The sequence below is a fragment of the Dromiciops gliroides genome, chromosome 3, assembly GCF_019393635.1.
Source record: "Dromiciops gliroides isolate mDroGli1 chromosome 3, mDroGli1.pri, whole genome shotgun sequence".
Taxonomy (NCBI): domain Eukaryota; kingdom Metazoa; phylum Chordata; class Mammalia; order Microbiotheria; family Microbiotheriidae; genus Dromiciops; species Dromiciops gliroides.
The window spans coordinates 181,555,501-181,578,301 of record NC_057863.1 but is presented as its reverse complement, the minus strand read 5'-3'; the positions used below and the strand labels follow the sequence as shown (position 1 = coordinate 181,578,301).

Genomic DNA, 22,801 nt, shown 5'->3' with positions numbered 1-22,801 from the left:
ACTGATGAGTGATATGGATTCTAGATTTGGGGGTTAGTTCTCTACTCCACTACTTACATCCACATTTGAGGTTATATTTTTTTAGCCATAATTCCTTTATGTAACTACGTGTTTACCCCTTTCAGTTCTTCTGTTATCCAGTTAGTTCTCTGATTATATCATTAGCTTTGTCTTTTGGTAAATGCTCTTTTCTGTCTTACCCTTCATTCCTCCTCAGTGTAAGTGATTTCTTTTTTTTTTCCCCTTTTTTCAGGGCAATGGGGGCTAAGTGACTTGCCCAGGGTCACACAGCTAGTAAGTGTCAAGTGTCTGAGGCCAGATTTGAACTCAGGTACTCCTGAATCCAAGGCCGGTGCTTTATCCACTGCACCTCCTAGCCGCCCCCTAATTCATTTCTTGTAATATGTGCTGCAGTGTTACTTTAATGACATGGTTTATTTATTTTACAAAAAATAAAATTTTATTGATCTTTTGTTTTTATATTCCTCTGCATCACTCTCCCTTCATCCTCTCAGAGAGTGATCCCATTTAACAAATAATTTTTTTAAAAAGAGAGAAAAAAGTCAGCAAATCTGATAATACATAGAAAAAATCTAACAGTATATGCAATATTATACACTCCCAAAGAGGTAAAAGAAAGTATCTTCTTCTTTGTGGCCCTTCTTGTTCAAAAATCTTACAACATTCTTTTTTTATTGTTTGGTGGTTCCTTCAGTTTACATTGTTTTCATGACGTATACTGTTTTCCTGGATCGGCTTTCTTCACTTTTCATTAATACATGTAATTTTTTCCAGTGTTCTCTATTTACTACATTTGTCATTTTTCTAACAGCATAGAAATATTCCATTATATTCATTTACCACGACTTGCTTAGCCATTCCCCAATCGATAGACATCTATCTACTTTATTTCCAGTTCTTTGCCACCACAAAAAGTATTGCTATAAATATTTTGATGTATATAGGGCCTTTTTATCAATGATACCCTTGGGGTGTGTGCCCTAAGGGCTAACATATCCACCCTCAGTTTCTCCCCTGAGCTTCAGGCTAGCACTTCTGATTGACTACTGGGCATTTCACACTGGAGAAATGCCCTGTCAGTATCTCAAACTCAACATTCCTAAGGAAGAATTTATATTCTTCCCCCACCCCAAATTCACCCATCTTCCAATATTCCCTATTTCTATAGAAGACACCACCATTATTTCTGATCTCCCAATTTGTAACTTCTAATAAGTCCTCCACAGCCTGACCACAAACCCTTATTTCCAGCATGGTTGAAGATGGCCCTTTCTCTGTTCCTTACACACGACACTCCATTTCTCATCTCTACTTTTGCAATGGCCTCCCCCCATGCCCAGAATCTACTCCCTCTTCACCTTTATTGCATAACATCCCTAGATTTCTTGAAGATGCCACAGGAGCACCATTTTCTGCAAGAACCCTTCTTTACTCCCTTAACTGTTAGTATCCTCTCAAACTACCTTGTGTTTATTCCTTTGATATTTATTCTGGGGGCAGCTAGATGGCGCAGTGGATAGAGCACCGGCCCTGGAGTCAGGAGGACCTGAGTTCAAATCCAGCTTCAGACACTTAACACTTACTAGCTGTGTGACCCTGGGCAAGTCACTTAACCCCAATTGCCTCACTAAAAAAAAAATAAAAATAAATTTAAAATAAATAAAAAAGATATTTATTCTGTATATACGTACATATGTATTTGTTGTCCCCTCATTAGGATGGAAGTTCCTCAAGAGGAGGGATTGTTTCATTCTTTGTATTTGTATCAGCAGTGTCTACCACAGTGGTGGCATGTAGTGAATTCTCTCTCTCTCTTTTTTTTAGTGAATATATGAAGGCTTTATTATATTCTTGCAAGAATGGGCACACACCATAAAGAATAGTGGCGTGCTTTGCCACAGCAAACTACTCTTTTTAACCTCTAATCCTATCACAAAGGTCCCTCCCCTCTTTTCCTCATTGGTTGAGGACTAAGAGGTGTACAGTTTTCCCAGACCGCCTCTACATATTTCCTCTTAGCATGTCCCCCATCCCATTACATACATCAAATGTTTGAAAATGGCAGCAGTCTCTGTCTTTGGAGTGTTGGCAGTTAATATGCATAAGCTTATGTAGTAAATTCTTAATAAATGGTTACTCATCAATTAGCATTCTTTTTATCAGTTTATATAGCTGAAATTTGTTTTCTATAATAGTATTATCTCAGTGCAACAAGGATCAGAGTCCTCACCTGGTATGTGATTTAGTTGGAAGTAATAATTATAATTTTGTTCAGTCATATCTGATTCTTCATGTCCCCATTTGGGGTTTTCTTAGCAAAGATACTGGAGTGGTTTGCCATTTCCTTCTCCAGCTCATTTGACAGATAAGAAAAAGGAGACAAACAGGATTAAGTCACTTACCCAGGGTCACACAACTAGTAAGTGTCTGAGGCCAGATTTGAACTTGGAAAGATAAGTCTTCCTGACATTAGGCCTGGTGCTCTATTCACTGTACTATTTAACTACCCAATAGGGATAATTACCTGCACTTCTGGATTCCTGATAACAGCTAACATTTATATTTACTATGTGCCAAGTATAGTACTAAGTGCTTTACAATTATTATCTCATTTACAACGGAAAGAAGATTGAATTTGGAGTCAATGGACCATGGGTCAAATCCTAGCTCTGCTGCTTATTACTTTGTGGTACTGCACAAGTTACTGAATCTCTCTGCCTCAGTTTCCTTTCCTTGTGTAGAATGAGGATTGGACAGGTTGACCTCTGATCTCTCATCCATTTCTAAATTTTTGATCCTATGATCATCTATTGCTTAGAAGCATCACCACACATTCCTATTTTTGCAGCCATTATTCCTTATTTTGCTCGTGGAATGGTCTTTTGTGCAGATACGAACCCTTCTCCATACTAACCTTTCTCTATACTAACCTTAGACTTGTTTTATCTTATAAAAACCTGTCAATTTTTGAGCAACATTTTGCTCTACAAAAATTATAGGGCAGGTGAGTTGAATCATGGCAGCTGTGATTGAATTGTCCTTTCCAGGAATGGTGGTGTTAATTTGATTATTGTTCCTTCAGATAGAAAGGAGAAGAGAATGTGCATGGTGGCATGGCAGGAAGATGGTCAGAGTGCCTCATAGTGGATCTGGGGGTTCCTAGTCATATGTTATACTCTTACCAAAAAGGAATGCCAGGTTCCAGGGCAGGAGCTGGACTGCCTACCTGGAGGCAGAGAATATTCCGATATATTTCTATCAGAATGGTGGGAAGATTGGTAGGCTCTGGAGTGCCTCATCTATTTTTCCAACAGATAGCAAAATAATTCTGACTTTTTTCACAACAACCCTGTCAGGGAGTTCAAATATCATTGTGCCCATTTTACAGATGAAGAATCTTGGGCTTAGAGAAGTGAAGGGACTTGCCCAAAGTCACACCCCTAGTAAACCTCAGAGTCTGGGCTCAAACCCAAGGATTTCTGTCTCCATGATCAATAATACTCTTCACAGGTGTCTCTTACCTGCCTTCTTGTGAAGACAGATTAAATTGTGAGATTCAGAAAATGCTTTAAAAATATTTCTTTTTGATGAACTTCTCACCAGGATAGTAGAACATTGGAATATCAGCAAATGAGTGTAGTTTCCCTCCCATCCTCTACACCACCCTCTACACCATCCTCTTACGGAGACTTGAATATTTGAAGAAATCCTAAAATGAATTAATTTATAATTTTTTAAACAAGAAACATTCCTTCATTTCTGCAGTTGTTAGATTTTTATTGAAGGTGAATACCACTTTAAGTCCTCCCCCAATTATTATTCCTCTTTTTCCCTTTTTATTTAGTGGCATTTATTTAACCTACTCTTTAGATTGGTAGACTACAAATGGGTTAATTGGGAACCATATACTCTGGAAAGAGCCAATCAGCTCCTAGCAGTTCAAGCCTGAAGAGGATTAAACTCATTAGCAAGTCCCTGGAATGTTGCTTTAACACCGAGGTTAGGACTGGTTGGTTTAATATTACCTCTGCTTAGCCTCATTTGTCTGTTAGCCCAAAGTGGGCTATCAGTTTATGCAAGAACACCCTTCCCCCCCCTTAAAAAAGAAATAGGGACTGATTAGGGGGCTGGACTAGTTTGCTACCCAACCAGTTTGTCATTAACAGCCTGTATCTCCAATCTAAAATGAGCCTGTGATGAAAGTTATTGTGCTTAATGAAGACCAAGTTACTTGCAGCACAGGGAAACTCAAACATAGGTTACTTGGAGAGAGGGGTAAATTTCAGGTGTTCTAATTTGACAGAAGAAAAAATTAAATGAAAGGAGGCCCTCCCCCTCTTTTTGTCCTATCTTTCTCCTTATCTCTCCCCTGCTATGTTAAGATCTTCACCCCATCAAAATTCCTTTTGTCCATTTCTCTCCTCTCTCTCCTCTCTCCTCTCTCTCTTCTCCCCCCTCACTTCCCAAATTTTTTGACATCTTCTTTCTTGACCCATTCTTGACCCAGTGGTCCTAAGAAAGGATGCAGTGTTTGCTAGTAATTCTTACATTACTGTCACTGTGTTCTCTGTCTTGGGGAGGGGGTGGTATTTATTATAAAAGTACTGTCTCTACTTTGAAATGAGATTTCACCATCACCACCCCAGCCTACTAAGGATAATTACCTTCACTTCTGGATTCCTGATACAAATGTGGCTGGTTCACTTTTAGGTTGAAGTCTAGTATATGACTCTACTTCCTGTCATTGGGACAACTGGGGTCTATGAATACTGAGTTCATTCTGAGAGGGATAAGTAAGAACTCAGTGGTACTCTCTTAGAGCTAGATGGGTTTTCCTGATTCCCTACTTAGCTAACTCATTCCTTAGGTCTCTGTGTAGGGAAGGCATTTAGATGTGATGGTCCATATTAGAGGACTAATAGATTCAGGTGTCTCCTTTCCTCAGCATACAGACTGAGTCTGCTTTGAATTGATTCCAGGCTGACATTTAACCTAACCTTGTAAGTAAGTATGGGCCTATTTCAGCTAGTCTATATTGTCTCCATTTTTCACAAAAGACCGAGTGAAACATTTTTTGGGGGGGATCGTAATCTCAGACTCTTTTCTCTCCAGAGGAACAAATGAAAGAAAAGTTCTGAGACCTAGTGTGAAAGGAGGAGGGCAAAGGAGTGAAACTGATTGATTAAAGTGAAGGAGCTTTAAAGCTCAGAAGCCATGCTCCTCAGACTGGAGAAATTGAGCAGGTAATTAACACTGACCTTGAACTTCCAGGAATTCACCTATGGCCGAGGGAGGCAGCAATAAACAGCACCTGGGACTCAGAAGTGAGGAACCAACTCAAGGTGGGCACCTAGGCTGGACGCCGGGCATTCCTGATGTAAGGTAGGAATTGCTTATGACCTATCATCTTTGTAAATCACTGTTGTTGGCTGCCATGTTTTACAGGATATGTGACTAAAAGAAACTATTCCAACCTGTGTGTAATTTTGTTGTTATTATTGTAGTGCCCCCTTCTTCTACTGAGTTATTAAATTAATGGTCATTAAAGAATGAAATTTGCATTCTCTTCCAAATTATGACTACCCCAGAGCTAATATTTGAGGTGACATCATTGGGGCCAAGTCCTTTGCCTTTCCAGAAACCTAATTAATTCATCAGTCGAACTAGGTGGGGCTAGTAGGTTCTCTTTTCTTTTTATATAAAGTGTTAGTTCCTTGAACCAGGGAATCTAGGTTTACAACTATAAAGGAACATAAAAATTGTTTTCCTCCCCTTGTTTTGTAGATGAGGTTCATCTTCTGGTTCAAAGAAGGGTCATACCTTGGGTTATACAGTCTTGCAGCTCCTATGTATTTTGCCCTGATTTTCAAATGGCCATCCCCTTTGCTCACACATCTCCAATACCTTGCTCAGAATACTGAGGGTCTTTAGATGCTCTTGTTATATCACTTTAAAGGAAAAAGGTTCAGGTGTCAAGTCAGTGTCATGGCCCTAATTTGTCTCTGTTCACCTTGATAGAAGGAACTTAAAAGCTGATTGAGGTAAGGTTCTAGAATATGGACATCTCGATCTTTTTAGTGTGGGGCAGAACAGCAACCACATGAAACACATGAAAGACTGTATCGTCTTGTGGAAAGGTGCCTGGGTTTGATGTGAGGAGATGCGTGTTCAAGTATCACAGAACCTTAATTAACTATGTTACCCATCCAAGAGCTTTGTTCATCACTAAAACAACCTACCTCATGGAGTTATTCTGAGGAAATAGCTTTGTGTGAACCTTTAAAGTGCTGTATCTAAAGGAGAGTAGTTATAGTAACAGTATAGTACACATTTCCCCTTCTGTAACATTATTACTCATTATAGGCATTGCTATCTGTTTTCCTTTTCCCCCTAAATGACAAATGTACTCAGTTCCCTTTCTCACTTATCCCTAGCATTGGTCTAGGTTTCAGAGGAATTGATTAATCATTCTTTTCTTTTGCAAGTCATTGTAGAACTTCTATAAAATGAAAGAGTTGGATTATGTGATCCCAAGATCACATAACCTTGCTAGCTGCTAAAATAATTTGTCACAGACTTAAGGATTAATGAATGAATCTGGAATTTTAACTACTTTGAGAAAGTCACTTCATAAACATATAGTAGTGAAGTTATGAGGAACATTGGTATTGATAGAAAGATTTTTGAGTGAGTGTAATGCTTGTCTGAAGTGATATCCAGGATTGAATTTGGGTTTTAGCTTCATGCTTTTAAAATCAGTTGTCTAAAATGTTCCAAATGAATTTTTAGTGTCTATCACAGTAATAACACAGTTGACATTCTATGTAATATTTTATTTTTAGATTCATAGGTTTATATGTAATTGTAGTAATATTTATTTGATATTTAAGCCAAACCCTTGTTGCTTATTATCTTTGGATACCTGGAAGAATGGTACATGACAAAATATGGATTCCAAGACTGTTTACAGAAAGGATGTATTTTCAGTGCAGTGTGAGAGAGTTTTCATCGTAATAAATAGTTTTTTAGTGTTTTGATTCTGTGGTTATTGCTTTGAGAATTTTCAGCCCTCGCCCTCCTTTTTTAGGTTGTTTGTTGCATTTTTTGCAGAAAAGAGTCATTCTGAATTCTTTTACAACCTCCAAGCATATTGATAATCAAAGATGACTTCTTACTGTCTGATTTCCGTGAAAGATTGTTGGCTATAGCTACAAAGCACAGGAGGGTTTTTAATTAGGTCCACAATATAGAAAGGACTCATAGCACTGCCTTTTCACTTATACCTCCATCCAATCCTAATCCTCAACTAAACCCACGGAATCAGGGCAGATGGGTGGGTCCTATATCCCATCCTACTTCCCCTGTCACTTTATCAGATGTACCCAAATTCTATTGCTATAAAGTCACAGGGATTTAATGAGGGAATATATGTATTCAAGGAGAGAAAGGAGGTAACTTTAAATTAATCAAGGGAGACAATTGTTCTTGACTGGGAACGAAAAGAGTTCATATAATAAAAAAAACCGAACACCTTATAATAGGCACCATGCTCAGGAATGGTGCTTCAGCTCCAAATGGAGTTTTCCAATATATTCATTTAGTCAGAATTTGCAGACTTTTGTGTGTCAGTGTACATTGCAAGGGAATGTGTCAGTGCTATGAGAGAGACAGAGCCTAACTGCCCTGCTATTTTCCTTGGTGACTCAGGTAAAGCAGAGACATTGGTTTCATGCCTCAGTTATGTGAGAACTTGACTAGCTTCTTGTATAAAGGTTTTGGTGCCTTTGATGCTGCTTATAGTGCCTTGGGAACTTTAATCAGTCTAATGTATTTTGGTGCCTTTGCTGTATGAAGTATTCTAGAGGGCTCAGAACTTTCCAGGTAAATCTCCATTTGCCATCAGTTCCCATGCTCATTACCCCCAAGTCTCCCACACCTCCTTTTCAGATTCCTTTTGTGTATTATTTTCCCTCAGATTGTAAGCTCCTTTCTGGGCAAAGACTTTTTCTTAATTGTATCTCCAGCACTTAGCACAATGTCTGGCACACAGTAGGTGCTTAATAAATGTTTATTGAATGAATCCTTAGAAATTGGTCATATCGTTGATCAAAATTCCTCAGTCTTGTACATTTTTTGTCTTTATAGTATTGGTATAATAGAGATTATTTCCTGATTCTGCTCCCTTCACTCTGCATCAGTTTTTACAGGTCTCTTCTCTGAAAGTCTCCATAGTTTCTTATTGAACAATAATATTGTATCATAATCGTATGCTATAACTTATATAGCCATACCCGAATTGATAAGCACCCCCTCAGTTTTCAGGTCTTTTCCAGCACAAAAAGAGCTGCTATAAGTATTTTTGTACATGTGGAACTTTTTATTCTAGTAGTTATTATATTATTGTTATTCAGTCATTTCAAGTTATATTAGACTCTACATGACCCACTTTGGGATTTTCTTGGCAGAGATCCTGGAGGGGTTTGCATTTTCTTCTCCAGCTCATTTAACAAATGAGGAAACTGAGGTAAACAGGGTTAAATGACTTGCCCAGGGTCACATAGCTAGTAAGTGTGTGAGGCCAGATTTGAACTCAGGAAAGATGAGTCTTTCTGATTCTAGGCCTTGCACTCTATCCACTGAGCCGTCTAGTAGTTATCATAACTGCTTACTAAAGATGTACTTTCAAGTCCCAGACCCTTATTGCTCCTTTGACAAAGTATCAGAGTTTTACAGTTTGCTAATCTGAATCATTCAAAACATTAAATATCTTTATTCCATCTGTGTAATGACTATTTGCTTTATCAAAATACAAACCAATACCTTATTTAATGTTGAATAAGAAAAAGGAGGTGCTAAGATTCCTAACCTTGGTTCCTTCTGTGACTAACAGAAAATAAGCAGTCTGAAGTTTTTTAGGGAGGTTCCTTTTGGAACAGTGAAGGAGACTTAATATCAAAGGTAAATGAGAAGATGAGTATGTGATAATTCTCACTATTATAGACATCTCTTACTCTTCACTGTGAGCCCTGCCAGGGATAGCACTGTTGGGGACTTGCCCTGTTCTAAACTCTGGCTCTGCTCATTGTTAAATAAATTCTTGTAGGATGAAGAATTTTTTATTCTCTGCTTCGAGTCCAGTGTTCTTCCAAAGAGAGCTTTCAGTTTTCCATCTCCATTTCTGCTTCATGGTTACTGACTAGAGTGAGTCACTATTGTTAACCATTCTATAAATGAAGGGAGAAAGAAAGAAAGAGAGTTGTTTGTGGCTTACAGTTGGCAGGATAAACCAGTGATCACAGTAATAATAAAGGCTTTGCAGGGTTTACAAAACCAGATGAAAAGAAACACAGAAAATTGCTTTGAGAGTCACAGAATTGTAGAACTATAGAGCTTGGAAGAGACCCTAGCCATTGCCTCCATCCCCCTCATTAGACATAATGACTTCCATAATTTTCAGTGTGCATTCAAGAAGGAAGATTCATTTTCATAGACTTCTATTATTGCAAACTGACAAGAACCAGGAAATTCCAGATTATCTCTGCACTGGCCACCTCCCACAGTGATGACAATAGCCTTTCTACTTAGTCACTAGTCTAACTCTCCTCCCAAAAAATTTTGGCCAAAACTAGACTAAAGGGGAAGAACTTGCCCAACCCAGCCCAGGGCTTTCTTGGAGGATCAGTTCCCTTAGAAGGTCTGTACCACTGGGGACCCCTCTGGCTTCATGTGCTCTTTCTGTCTCTGAGATCAGTTCTGGACCAACTCCCTTTAGGGGTGAGATCACTTTTGGGTCATCTGGGAGTGAGATTCAATCTGCAGCCCTATGTTATTGGGGGTTGGCTAGTAGCAGACAGTTGGTGGCAGTGCTTTACTGGCACTGCAATATCTAATGCTGTGATATTTGTAGCTAAATAGAAAGGCTTTTAGCAGCCAGACGGCACATCGGATAGAGCTCTGGTCCTGGAATCAGGAAGACTGTATTCCTGAGTTCAAATCTGGCCTCAGAAATTTATCAGATGTGTGATCCCAGGTAAGTCACTTAACCCTGGTTGCCTCAGTTTTCTCATTCTGTAAAATGAACTAGAGAAAGAAATGCAAACCACTCCAAGTATCTTTGCCAAGAAAACCCCATATGAGGTCGTGAAGATTCAAACATGCCTGAACAACAACAAAATAAAATTTGTATCTGGGCCAGGGGTTAAAGGGCCTCTAAGTTTTGTGTCAAAGCATTTTAACAACCCCCAATAACATAGGGCTGCAGGAGTTGGAGCCAGATTATGAATGTCTTTAAATGCCAAAGAAGTTTGCCTAGAGGTAGTAGGGAGCCATTGGCCCTTCTTGAGCCAAGGGAGTGACATAGGCAGACCTCTGCTATAGGAATATCAGTTTGGCATCTGTGCCAAGGAAGGATTGGATATAAGTCTGGAGTGGCCCATCACCAAAGTGTACCAAATTCTTCTGAAACCAAGAAACGTCCTGGTTCATTTGTAAGTTTCTACTCTTCCAACTTTTAAGGAATTGTGTATATAGAGGTGGTGCTGTGATGGAACCTTGTGATCAATCAGCCAACATTTATTAAGCACCTACTTAATGTGCCAGGTACTACCAAGTTATATATTACTCTCATAGCTATGGCAGAAAATATCACAGACCTATTCATCCATTGTAATTTATTTCCTGACAGTTCACAGAAGCATTTGAAGGAATATCCTCTTCTCATTTTATCTTTAAAGAAGGATAGTTCACATCCTCTTCACTGCAAACCTTCGTTTCCACTTGGGCACTTTGGGCAAGGTTGCCAGTGCATCTTTCTGTTTCTCCACTTAGTCTTGTGTGGAGCACTGGCTAATTATTATACCCAACGAAATATTCTTGGAGGAAAAAAAAGGCTCTTTTTTTCTTTAAGAGACAGAAACGATCCACTGCTATCTATAGCCAGGGATGATAAAGTGCTAGCTGACTTTGTGCCATGGCATAATGGCTTCCCATTAGGACTGAAGTCCATTGGTTATTTATCAACATTGATTATTCCTCCCAAGTGTTTTGTCTATAGGGCTCAGCTTCTGAATATCTCTAAATAACAAAACCACCTGGAAAGCATATTAACTTCATTTCTAGGGCCTTTACAGGGAGAAGGCATTCAAAGCCCTTCTGACCGCGATCCCTCCTATCTTTCCCTCCTCCTCTCTGATACTGACCTCCCTGAAGTCCCAACTAAAACCCCACCCTCTACAGGAAGTCTTCCCAAACCCCTCTTAATTCCAGTGCCTTCCCTCTTTTCTGTTTATCCTGTGTATAGCTTGCTTTGTCTATATTTTTTTGCATGTTGTCTCCCTCATTAGATTATAAGCTCTTTCAGGATAGGGACTCTTTTGCCTCGTTTTGTATCCCCAGTGCTTAGAACAGTGCTCGGCACATAGTAGGCTCTTAATAAATGTTTATTGATTGATTGATTGATTGATTGATTGTCCCAGTAGGTATATGACCACAGCCAGGCACCTGCCCAGCCTATGTGCCTCATTAAGCAGGCTGCCAGCCCCTCAGATCTAATAGAAGTGTGTGATAGTGGAAAGAGCTCTGAACCAGAGTTGAAATCCAGGGCCCATCACTTTATTACCTCTATGTTGTTGGTCAGTTGTTTCAGTCGTGTCCTACTTCTCATGACCCTGTTTGGGGTTATCCTGGCAGAGATACTGGACTGGTTTGCTATTTCCTTCTCCAGCTCATTTTCCAGATGAGGAGACTGAGTCGAATAAGGTGAAGTGCCTTGCCCAGGGTCACACAGCCAGTAAGTGCCTGAGGCTAGATTTGAACTCATCTTCCTGACTCCAGGTCAGTGCTGTACCTACTGTACCACCTAGCTGCCCATTACTTCTGTGACCAGGGGGAAAGTCATTGCCTCTTTATGCCTCAGTTTCCTGCTTTGTAAAATGAGGGGGTTAGACTAGATAACCCCTACAGTCTTCTTCATTTCTAGATTTGTGGTCTTAAGTAAGGGACTCAGTATATACCTAAGAGACATAGAGTGATGTGTGCTCAATCTCCTGCATTCTTTTTCTTTATTCCCTCCTAATCTGCTGGCTTTGGGAATAATTCACTTATCTAAAGTACTCGCCAATGTTAAAATTTTAAAACCTTTTATGTGACTTGGATTTCATGATGTGGGAGAGTCTGTATTTTCTCTTACAGGAAGGAGGGAGTCAAATGATGTGGTCAGATCCTGTGTTCCAGCAAGATTATTTTTTACACCTGTAAGAAGGATGATTTCAGGGAGGGAGGAGATGAACAGAGGTATCTTTCCTGGAGAATAGAACAGTTTTTGGAGTCATGCCTTTAGAAAAGATGCACTTGGGGCAGCTGGGTGGTGCAGTGGATAAAGCACCGGCCCTGGATTCAGGAGGACCTGAGTTCAAATCCGACCTCAGACACTTAACACTTACTAGCTGTGTGACCCCGGGCAAGTCACTTAACCCCAATTGCCTCACTAGAAAAAAAAAATTTTTTTAAATAAAAAAATACTTTATTAAAAAAATCTCTTTTCAATGGATAGCTGTCTGGACAGTGATGGTTTGGGAGGGGATAAACTCAGAAATAAGTGTGATATAAAAAGGCTTTAACAAAAATATTAAAAAAATTTTTAAGAAAAAATGCACTTTAAAAAAAAGTCAGTCACAAAAAGCAAACTGTAATACCTTTACCAACTTACTTGTCTTGGAAAGAGCAAACTTCTTCTGTGTCTTGAGAGGAAAGACTTCTTGTGATTAAGTTTGCAAGTAGGTAAATATCATTAGTGTAAAACTAGCTTTTCCAGGGTAACTCGAGTTTTTAAAAATTGTTCTTTGTTAACATTTAACAATTTTTTGCTTAGTTTTGACAGCAGAATGGATGGAGGCTTATTTTATTTCTAGCCTCTCCCAATATTGCAAGTACTAGATTTCTACTTCTTTGAGGATTTAGCACATATGTATAGATTTAGAGGTGCTTAACATTTTTGTGTATGTCATATTTCTTTTTGGTAACCTGATGAAACCTATGGGCCTCTTTTGCAGAACAGTATTTTTAAAGGAAGGATGAAAATGTATGGGATTACAAAGAAAATTAAGTATGTTGAAATATAGTTACTGAAATATATTTTCCAAAATTTGTGAGCCCCAGGTTGAGAACCCCTGGTAAAAGCTCATTCCATGTGAAAACACCTTTTTTATTTTTTCATACTTAATTCGGTATCTGCTTTGCCCTATTTAGGTAGCCAAGAAAATAGTCATTATGTTTCTTGACCCCCCTCGAGTGTTATTTTCAGCCTATGGTATGTAGAGCTCCAGTTACAAAACATGAGAATGGACATCATGTGGATTGTTGTTGGGAATCTGCCAGAAATACTGAGGTGTTAGGGATTGACATCTAGAATGTTTTTCAGTAATTCAGATGAAATATATTGTTGGATTTTTAAAAGAATTTTGTGGGTTTGATTTTTCTCATCCAAGTTGATTTCTAATCACTTCTATGTGATTTCATCATTGCTTTAACTACCCATTACTTGTGATGTAGAACTGTACATTTTGCGCCTATTTGGGTCTTAAAGCTGCCCACTTTATCAGTGTGAGTAGGCAATGTTAGTGTTTTGATACACTCTTACTTGAAACACATTTATCTTCAATGAATTTTTTCGGAGATATCCATAAAACCCTAAAGGCCTCTAGTCTCCTGAGTAAATAGTTTCATATTAATAACAACTCATGTTTTTCTCATTCTTTAAATTTTGCAAAGACCTTAATAACAGAAGATTTTTTTTATACTTTTCTCAAAGTTACTTAATGTAAGAGGGACCTGAATCTAGGTTTTAAATTTTTTATTGACCCCTCTTTTTCTTTTCCTATTTTTGTTGTCATTTTTTAGTCATGTCTGACTCTCTATGACCCTATTTGGGGTTTTCTTGGCAGAGATACTAGAGTGGTTTGTGATTTCCTTCTCCAGCTCATTTGACAGATGAGGAAACTGAGGCAAACAGCATTAAGTGACTTCCCCAGAGTCACACTGTTAGTGTCTGAGGTCAGATTTGAACTCAGGAAGAGGAGTCTTCCTGATTACAAGACCAGTGCTCTATCCACTGTGCCACCTAGCTGCCCTTCTTTTCCCAAATCCTAACTCACATTATCCCTCAGTAGAGCCCTCTACTGTAACAAAAAGTTATAGTTAAATAAAATAAATGGACATGGGGCAGCTAGGTGGCACAGTGGATAAAGCACCGGCCCTGGATTCAGGAGTACCTGAGTTCAAATCTGGCCTCAGACACTTGACACTTAACTAGCTGTGTGACCCTGGGCAAGTCACTTAACCCCCATCGCCCCGTTAAAAATAAATAAATAAATAAATAAACAAACAAACAAACAAATAAATAAATGGACACATTAACCATGTCTGATAGCATATTTCTCATTTCATTTCTGTAATTAACTACCTCTGAACAGAGGAGGGAAGAAGTATATTTTATCAGCAGACCTCTGGAGTCAAGGTTGGTCATGACATTGATCTGAACTGTGGTGATGATGGTGATATTTGTATAGTGCTTTAAAGTTTTCAAAGCACTTATAACACTGGGAAGTAAGTCCTATTATAATCTCCATTTTATAGATGAAGAAACTGAGGCAGAGGTTAAGTAATTTGCCCAGGGTCACACAGCTAGTAAGTATTTGTTATAGAATTTGACCAACGTCCAGCCCTGATTAATTTTGTATCAGTATTTTCCTTTCAATTATTATAGTCATTATATTTGTGGTTTTCTTGGTTGTGCTTCCTTTCTGAATTTCCACGTCTTCCCAAATTTACATCTGTTATTCCCATTTATTAGTTCTTAGGATGCAGTAAAATTCTGAGATATTCTTTTACCACAATTTGTAGGGTTTTCTCTCCATTGTACCACACTGTCTTCACAGAAGGCACAAGTTTGGATACTAGAAAAACTCCCAGCTCCCATGTCATCCACTCATGTCTCTCCTTTCATGGCATCCCAGGGAAATTGACTGAAATTTAAATGATTAAAAATGTATGGAATGGCTTGACAACAGAGCAGTCAGGAAAACCAGCCCTTGAGATTCTCTCCCTCTTCTTTACTTGTTCTGCCTTTCCAAGTGCATTGGATTAGTGCTGTTGTATTAGGCAAGTCACTCAAGCCCCTTTGGAGCTCCAGTGTCCTGGGTTTTAAAATGAAGGATGTCAGTGGCATCAATAAAACACACTAAAATTTAATTAAAATGATGTGCTAGACTAAATGACTTCCAAGTTCCCTTCCTAAGCCTAGGCTCCTGTGAACACTGGAGCTATTGTAAGATGTCGGGGACAGTAACTAACTGGGTCTGGTCCCATCTAAGGAATAGATAATGGGGAAGAAAAGTTCATAAGCAGAGGTGAGAGACCAAATGGGACCTGCTTCTTAAAGAGTCCGGGAAGTGGGGCAGCTAGGTGGAGCAGTGGATAGAGCACCGGCCCTGGAATCAGGAGTACCTGAGTTCAAATCTGGCCTCAGACACTTAACTAGCTGTGTGACCCTGGGCAAGTCGCTTAACCCCAATTGCCTCTCTTAAAAAAAAAAAAAAGAGAGAGAGAGAGAGTCAGGGAAGGAGGGAGACCAGCATTGGGACTCTACTTCAGTCCAACAGGAACTGGAAACTGGAAAGAGAACTTATTTCTAAACAGTTATTTACAGTGTGTGTGTGTGTGTGTGTGTGTGTGTGTGTGAATAAATGTTTGTTGATTGATGGCCCAATTTCTTTGAAGGGTGTGGTTTCAGTTGTTGAATTTTAAAAATCATCAGTAGGCCCTCTCCCCCTTTTGATTAATTATTTCTAGATTTCTAAGATTTCTACTTCAGTCTTTCCATTCACCCAGTAGTTTATAGGGTATTGGAAGGGACTCCTTTGTAAAAAAAAAAGAAATCAGCTCTTTTAACATCTTTCTCGTTGTCTCTTTTTTCTTTGCTTACATCCTACTTTCTCTTGGTTCAGAGTTATTTGGGTAATGTGGTGCATAGGACTTGGGTTCAAATTCTACCTCTGATGCCTACTACCTTATGTGACTTGAGACGAGTCTCCAGTTAAATGAGTGGACCTGACGTGGTGGTCTCTGAGCTCCTTTCTCCTTTCTGGCCCTACATTTATGAGTGTATGAGTCTTGTTCCTTTATCCTGTACCAATTCTTTGGGGGTGTAGTCTGTGCCACTGTTAACCCTTATAAACTAAGCTCCTACCAATAGTGCCTTACACATAGTAGACAATGGTTAATTGAAGTGTTGGCTATTAGTCAAAAGATTAGTTCTCAATAAATAAGTAGGCATCGTATGGTGAGGACACTTCTATAATCAAGTAACCCTGTCTTAGGCTAATGCTTACCACTATCTCTATAAGCACCTATACTATGTATTTAACAATACCCCTATTAAAAGAAGACTGCTGTTCAGTTTTTGCACATGTCCAGAAAAGGCAATATTTAGTTTTAATTTTATGTATTTGCTACACTATACTAATACTTATATATATGTATATGTGTATACATATTTATATATATGAAAAATACTCTAACCAGACAAGATGTACTATGCTTTTATTTATAAAGATTGATAACTACATTGTGATGCCTGCCCACCAAACCCCTTTAAAGGAAAATTGTAAGCAATTTGTGAGTGTATGAAGGGGGTGGTCTACAGAATGCCAAAACCATTGGTTGACCTAGTTTAAAGAAATAGAATCAGTCATTAGACATTTGGCATTGTGTAGCCAGTAACAAATTACACAAAGACCAGTTGATTACACTTTTCACTTCCCTAAGAACTATTACTTGTTTTGTAAAGTAGCAGTTTTTGTTACTTTCTATCATACATTGAATTTCTACCATGTCAATTTGAATTCCTATCTCCCTTCTGCATTCTGAAGTGGGGGGGGGGGTCTATGATCAAAGTAACATTTGATTAAATGTCTAGAATTGTATCGAATTAGAGATTACCTCAGCCACACCCACAACCTGTATATCATTTGTTTGGAATATTTCCTTTTCTCAGGCACTTGGGAGAAACCACCACAATAAAAGTATGATCTCTTTAAACTACACTATATTTTACCTGTTGGAATTGGTGTCTAGTAAATGCTGCATTGAAACCCCACAGTTAGGACCTATGCATTATCTATGAAGTCTCACTTGGGAAATAATTAATGCATTTTGATAGTTCATTTGTTAGATTGTGTGACAGAAATGGAATAAGCAACTAGTAATTTAGAAGAATACTTGCTTCTGTATCCCCAGCACCTAACAGATTACTTTTCATCTAGTAGATACTTAAATGCTTGTTGATTGATTCGTTTTTCTTTCACCCAGATATTGAGGGAAAGGGTTTTCCTTTTTCCTCAGTCTGGTTGCTCATTGCTGATTCAGGATAATAGCTGAGATTCAGAGAATACCCTGCTTTGATCTAAAGAAAGCTTCTTAAGAACTCAGGGGGGCAAATGCTTCTATAAGGGTTGTGGGCATGGATATAATTTTATGTTGTTAGACTAAGGTCCCTGGGGTCAAAAAAGAAATTAGTATTTTTAAAAATAAAAAAGTGAGGAGTGATTGTCATGGGCCTAGTAAAGAAATAATAATGGATTGGTAACAGGGTAATGTAGAAGAAGGAGCCAGACAAGTTGCATGTCAGCATCCAAAACGAGTGCTTTTATCCTTTTTCCCACCTTGGAAATATGGGGCTGAAAACCCTAAATGTGCCTAGCCTTGAAGGTTTATGGAAGTGCAGGATCTCGGGCCCTGGAATTATAGCTGTCAAACTGCAAGGGACCTAGAAGTCATCTAGCCTAGCTGTCCTGGGACCCCTTTTCTTTTTGAGATGAGGCAGCTAAGGCCCAGAGAGCAACAGGACTTGCCCAACATTGTGTGGGCAGGAGGTGGCAGAGCAAGCTCGTAAGATCATACATAGATTCAGAGCTGGAAGGGAACCTAAAGGAGGAAATGGAGGCCCAGAGAGATCATGGAACTTGTCCAAGGTCATACAGAGTATTGTGAGCTGGGCCTGACCCTGGCCAGTCCCTTGGTAGTTTAAGTCGGATATTGGACTGAAATGAAATACTCAGAGATCATTCGACACTTAACAGCCAAAGCTGAGGAAAGATATTCAATAAGAATATTCATTGAGGATGCTGTAAGTCAGTTCAGCTGAATGAAACTCTACATGCCTTGAGAGAGCTATTGGATCTTTTTGTGGCTCTTTGTACTGAAAGGATCAGGAAATGATACCAATGGCTTGAGCCTTTAGTTTCCTGACCCAGTTAAGTTTTAAATTGCAAGGTGGTTTAGAGTTTAGAGTATTATTCCTAATATACAGCTAGGGTGAGTAGAGCTCCAGGCCTGGAGTCAGGAAGACAGAGTTCAAATTCAGCCTCAGGTATTTACTAGCTGTGTGACCCTGGGCAAGTCACTTCACTCTGCCTCAGTTTCTTCATTTGTAAAATGAGCCGGAGAAGGAAATGGCCAACAACTCCAGTATCTTTGTCAAGAAAATCCCAAATGGGGTCAAGAAGATTTGGACATGACTGAAATGACTGAACAACAACATAGATCTGGTAAGTAGCATAACCACTATTCAGCTTCTTCCACTCCAAATCCTGTTACTCTGTACCCTGAATTGGAGGGAATCTCAGAGGTCATCTAGATCAAGGCATAGCTTAATGAGGAATCCTTTCTATACCATTTCTGAAAAAAATAGTAACTAGAGTGGTAGACAGAGTTGGAAAGACCTGAATTTGAATCTCTCCTCAGGTCTTTACTAGCTCTGTGACTCCGGGATAGGCATTTACCCACTCTCTCGGCCTCCATTTCCTCACTGTAAAATAGAAATCAGTCTACCTCACCAGGTTGTTTTGATGATCAAATGAGATAAACAAACTTAGAGTATTTTGCAAACCTTAAAGCTTTATATGAATGATAGTTGTTGTTATTATTATTAGGCATACATTGAGATACCTCATTCCATTTTTGGACAAGGTGGCCAATTTCAATGTTGTTGCTGGTTTTCTTAAAATAATATTGCTTTTGCTGTATACAATGATCTCTTGGTTCTGCTCATTTCACTCATTATTTTGTGCAAGTCTTTCCATGTATTTCTAACATCACTGAGCTTGTCATTTTTTTATAGCAGAGTAGTATTCCATCACGATCATATACCACAACTTGTTCAGCCATTTCCCAATTGATAGGAATCCCTGCAGGGATGGAATAGTTTTTAGGAATTGTGCTCTAGACTAGGTCCCTAGAGTTGCTCAGATTATATATCCTCTGGGCTCATCTCTCTCTGGACCCAATTATCATCTTATAGCTGAAGTAAAAAGTAAAATATTTATGAGTGAATAGACATTTCCAACCCAACTATAAGCCAAAATGGCCTAGAATTCTTACAACTGCTCTTCTACCCAGTGTGAAGTAGTGACTGGGCAGACCACCAAAGCAACAGGCACCTTAGGTTAGAATCCAGCAGGAACAAAGGTGTCATATGAAATGTGACTGAGGCATAATTGAGTAACAGTCCTGAAAACGATGGGCCCTTTTGTGTCAAGTATGTTGAGCCAATTTCCATTTCCGTTATGAAAATAACAAGAAGAAATTAGATTAACCTTGGCTGCTAGGTGGCGCAGTTGATAAAGCACCAGCCCTGGATTCAGGAGGACCCAAGTTGAAATCCAGCCTCAGACACTTGATACTTACTAGTTGTGTGACCCTGGGCAAGTCACTTAGCCCTCATTGCCCCGCAAAAACAAACAAATCGAAATTAGATTAACCTTCAGCATGAAGGATTCAAGTTTCTATAAAAGAAAAACAACCTTGTTCTAAAAGGATAATTGAATATCAGGAGGCTTATAGAAGGAAACTATGAAGTCTTTAAATGCTTTTCAATAGAATAGACTTTTTTTTTTAAAACAGGATCGATTCCTACAATTGGAAGTAGTTCATGTGTAAAGTTACTTGAAGGAATGGGCATAGACTGGCTGACTTTTCAAAGACCCTACAATCCCAGAGATTTTATAGAAGCATAAATTAGAAGTCTTTTTTTTTTTTTACTCCTGTTTGGCAGTTGATATTTATGACAAATACATTGCTAGTGTGTCATTTGAAATACTGGGGGAGGACGCCTGTCTCTGTTCTAAGTTATTGGGGAACTTAGCCGGGGTTTCTAATGTATTGCTACTTATAAATTAATGGCAGGGCAGCTAGGTGGCGCAGTGGATAGAGCACCGGCCCTAGAGTCAGGAGGACCTGAGTTCAAATGTGGACTCAGACACTTAACACTTACTAGCTGTATGACCCTGGGCAAGTCACTTAACCCCAATTGTCTGACCAAAAAAAAAATCTAATTAATTAATTAATGGCTATTGTACCAGTTTGGGGCATTGAGCATTTATTAGATCATATTAAATGTTAGTAAAAGAATTGACAGCATTTAACACAAGCTGAGACAGAGAGAAAGAGAGGGGGGGCAGGGGATGGGGGGAGAGGGAGAGAGACACACACAGGACACTGACAGGAAGCTGGTTTACTCAGGAAGGGGGCCACAGAGAGGGGGTGAGTGGTGAGTTCTGATCTTCCCTTTAGCCCCAGAGAGAGAGCACATAAGCCTCCTGCCATCCACCCCCATTTCTGCTTCATTAGGGGTGGCTCTTAAACATTCCTCAAAGCTAATTGGCTTGACGTGACTTGAGGGTGGTCCATACCAAAATGAGCTCTACCATGCTGAGCTCAGGATCTGGTGAATGACAAACCCTCTGAGGGGAAAGGTGATCTTGAAAAGGTATGGTTTTAATTTCTACTGAGTTAATCAGATCTTTCATGCACCTTTGGGGCTGGCTCTGAGAAACCAGCTAGAGTTCCTGAGCAGGGATAGGGTCACTGGGTCTTCCCAAAACCCCATTATTAATAATTATTTTCTCACACTTGACTGTTTTGAGTAGTCTGCTTCTTTCTGCTGGTTTTCTTACTATAACTGCGTTTTTGGGTTTTTGTTTTGTTTTGTTTTGGTGAGGCAATTGGGGTTTAGTGACTTGCCCAGGGTCACAAAGCTAGTAAGTGTCAAGTGTCTGAGGCCAGATTTGAACTCAGGTCCTTCTGAATCCAGGGCCAGTGCTCTATCCACGGTGCTACCTAGCTGCCCCACTATAACTGTTTTCTCCTATTTATTCTAGCCTTGAACAAAATAGGGGTCCAGTAAATGCTGAATTGAATTCCCAGAGTTATGAATCATGCATTATTTATGAAGTTCCACCGAGATTTGGAAGAGGGGAGGAGATTGAAGTCATTGACATATTTTAATAGTGTATTTATTAAATTATGGGACAGAAGTGGGAAATAGAATAAATAATTCTCTCTTCCATGTGAATATAAATACAGAAATATCCTCCCCAACTTAGTAGAAGTTGGTATGTATGTTGTGATATATTGTATATTGTGATACAGTGCATCAATTGGTAGACATTTATTAAATACCTACTATATACCAGGGATTGTGCTTCAAAGGGTTACAAAGTCAGAAATTAAACTCTTAAGGAACTTATTTCTAAATTGTAAGATTTTGTCTATACCAAGACTAACTTTTTGGAATGCTTGGACTTCAAAAAGTGTCCTGGCTCAAAACCAAAAATTCTTCAGTCTTTTCCCTCCTTTTTACAACTTTCCCACTCTTTTTACAACTCCCCTGAGTTGTCCCTAACTCTCCCTAAAACTTGAAACAAAGCACAATTATCTTTATCAGCAAAGAAATGACTTTTAAGCACTCAGCAACAAAACATACATAGAGAAGACTCAAAGATTACACTGGGTGTTTGGCATTTAAAGTACTTCAAACTCTGGCTCCAGTTTATCTTTTCATGCTGATGGCCTGTTCCTCCTCCCCACACCCTGTATACTGTAGCCAAATTGACTTCTTGTTCCCTCCCCCCAAACACCAAGCTTATGCATTAGGCTTTCCCTCATGCCTAGAATGTTCTCCCTCCTCACTGCCAGCTCTTGGAACATAAAGCTCCCTTCAGGGGCTTAGCTCAAGGGCCTCTTCCTTCAAGAGATCCTTGGGAATTCCTCAATTTCCTCTCCATGACACCAAATAATAGATTTAGGGCTGGAAGAGACCTTAGAGGACAGTTAGTCCAGTGGTCTTCAAAGTGTTTTTTAGGGAATCCTTAGGTGAAAACTGTTTTCATAATAATCCCCAAATGTTTTAATCTCTGACATATCTCTGACAAACAAAAGCTCTTTGAGGGATTCTTGATTTTTAAGAGTATAAAGGGATACTGAAAACAAGAATTTGAGAACCATTTATCTAATTATATATTGTTGTTCAGTTGTGTTTGACTCTTTGTGAACCCATTTAGGATTTTCTTGCCAAAGATACTGGAGTTGAGGGGCAGCTAGGTGGCACAGTGGATAAAGCAGTGGCCCTGGATTCAGGAGGACCTGAGTTCAAATCCGGCCTTAGACACTTGACACTTACTAGCTGTGTGACCCTGGGCAAGTCACTTAACCCTCATTGCCCCACAAAAACAACAACAACAAAGATACTGGAGTGGTTTGCCATTTCCTTCTCCAGCTCATTTTAAAATTGAGGAAATTGAGGCAAACTGATTTCAGTGACTTACCCAGGGTCGCACACCTAGGAATAACTGCCCCAAATCAGTTAAAGAAGCCCCATAGAGGATCAAACGCAAGACCTCTGGTTTACAAGTGCTCTAACCACTGAGCTGTGGAGTCACCTATGTTC

The 22,801-nt window shown here is 39.2% G+C and overlaps 1 protein-coding gene across 3 annotated transcripts in view; it reads left to right on the top strand.

Moving 5' to 3' along the window:
• The window catches only part of LOC122748995 (LIM and senescent cell antigen-like-containing domain protein 1), a 224,781-nt gene that overhangs the window by 40,668 nt on the left and 161,312 nt on the right, over nucleotides 1-22,801 (top strand). For 2 of the 3 annotated variants that reach the window (XM_043995133.1, XM_043995134.1), the window contains one exon: nucleotides 5,293-5,403. In XM_043995133.1, coding sequence (XP_043851068.1) covers nucleotides 5,293-5,403 — 111 coding nt within the window. Of the gene's footprint in view, nucleotides 1-5,292; nucleotides 5,404-22,801 lie in introns of those variants that run through there. The other variant, XM_043995135.1, reaches the window with a different exon arrangement.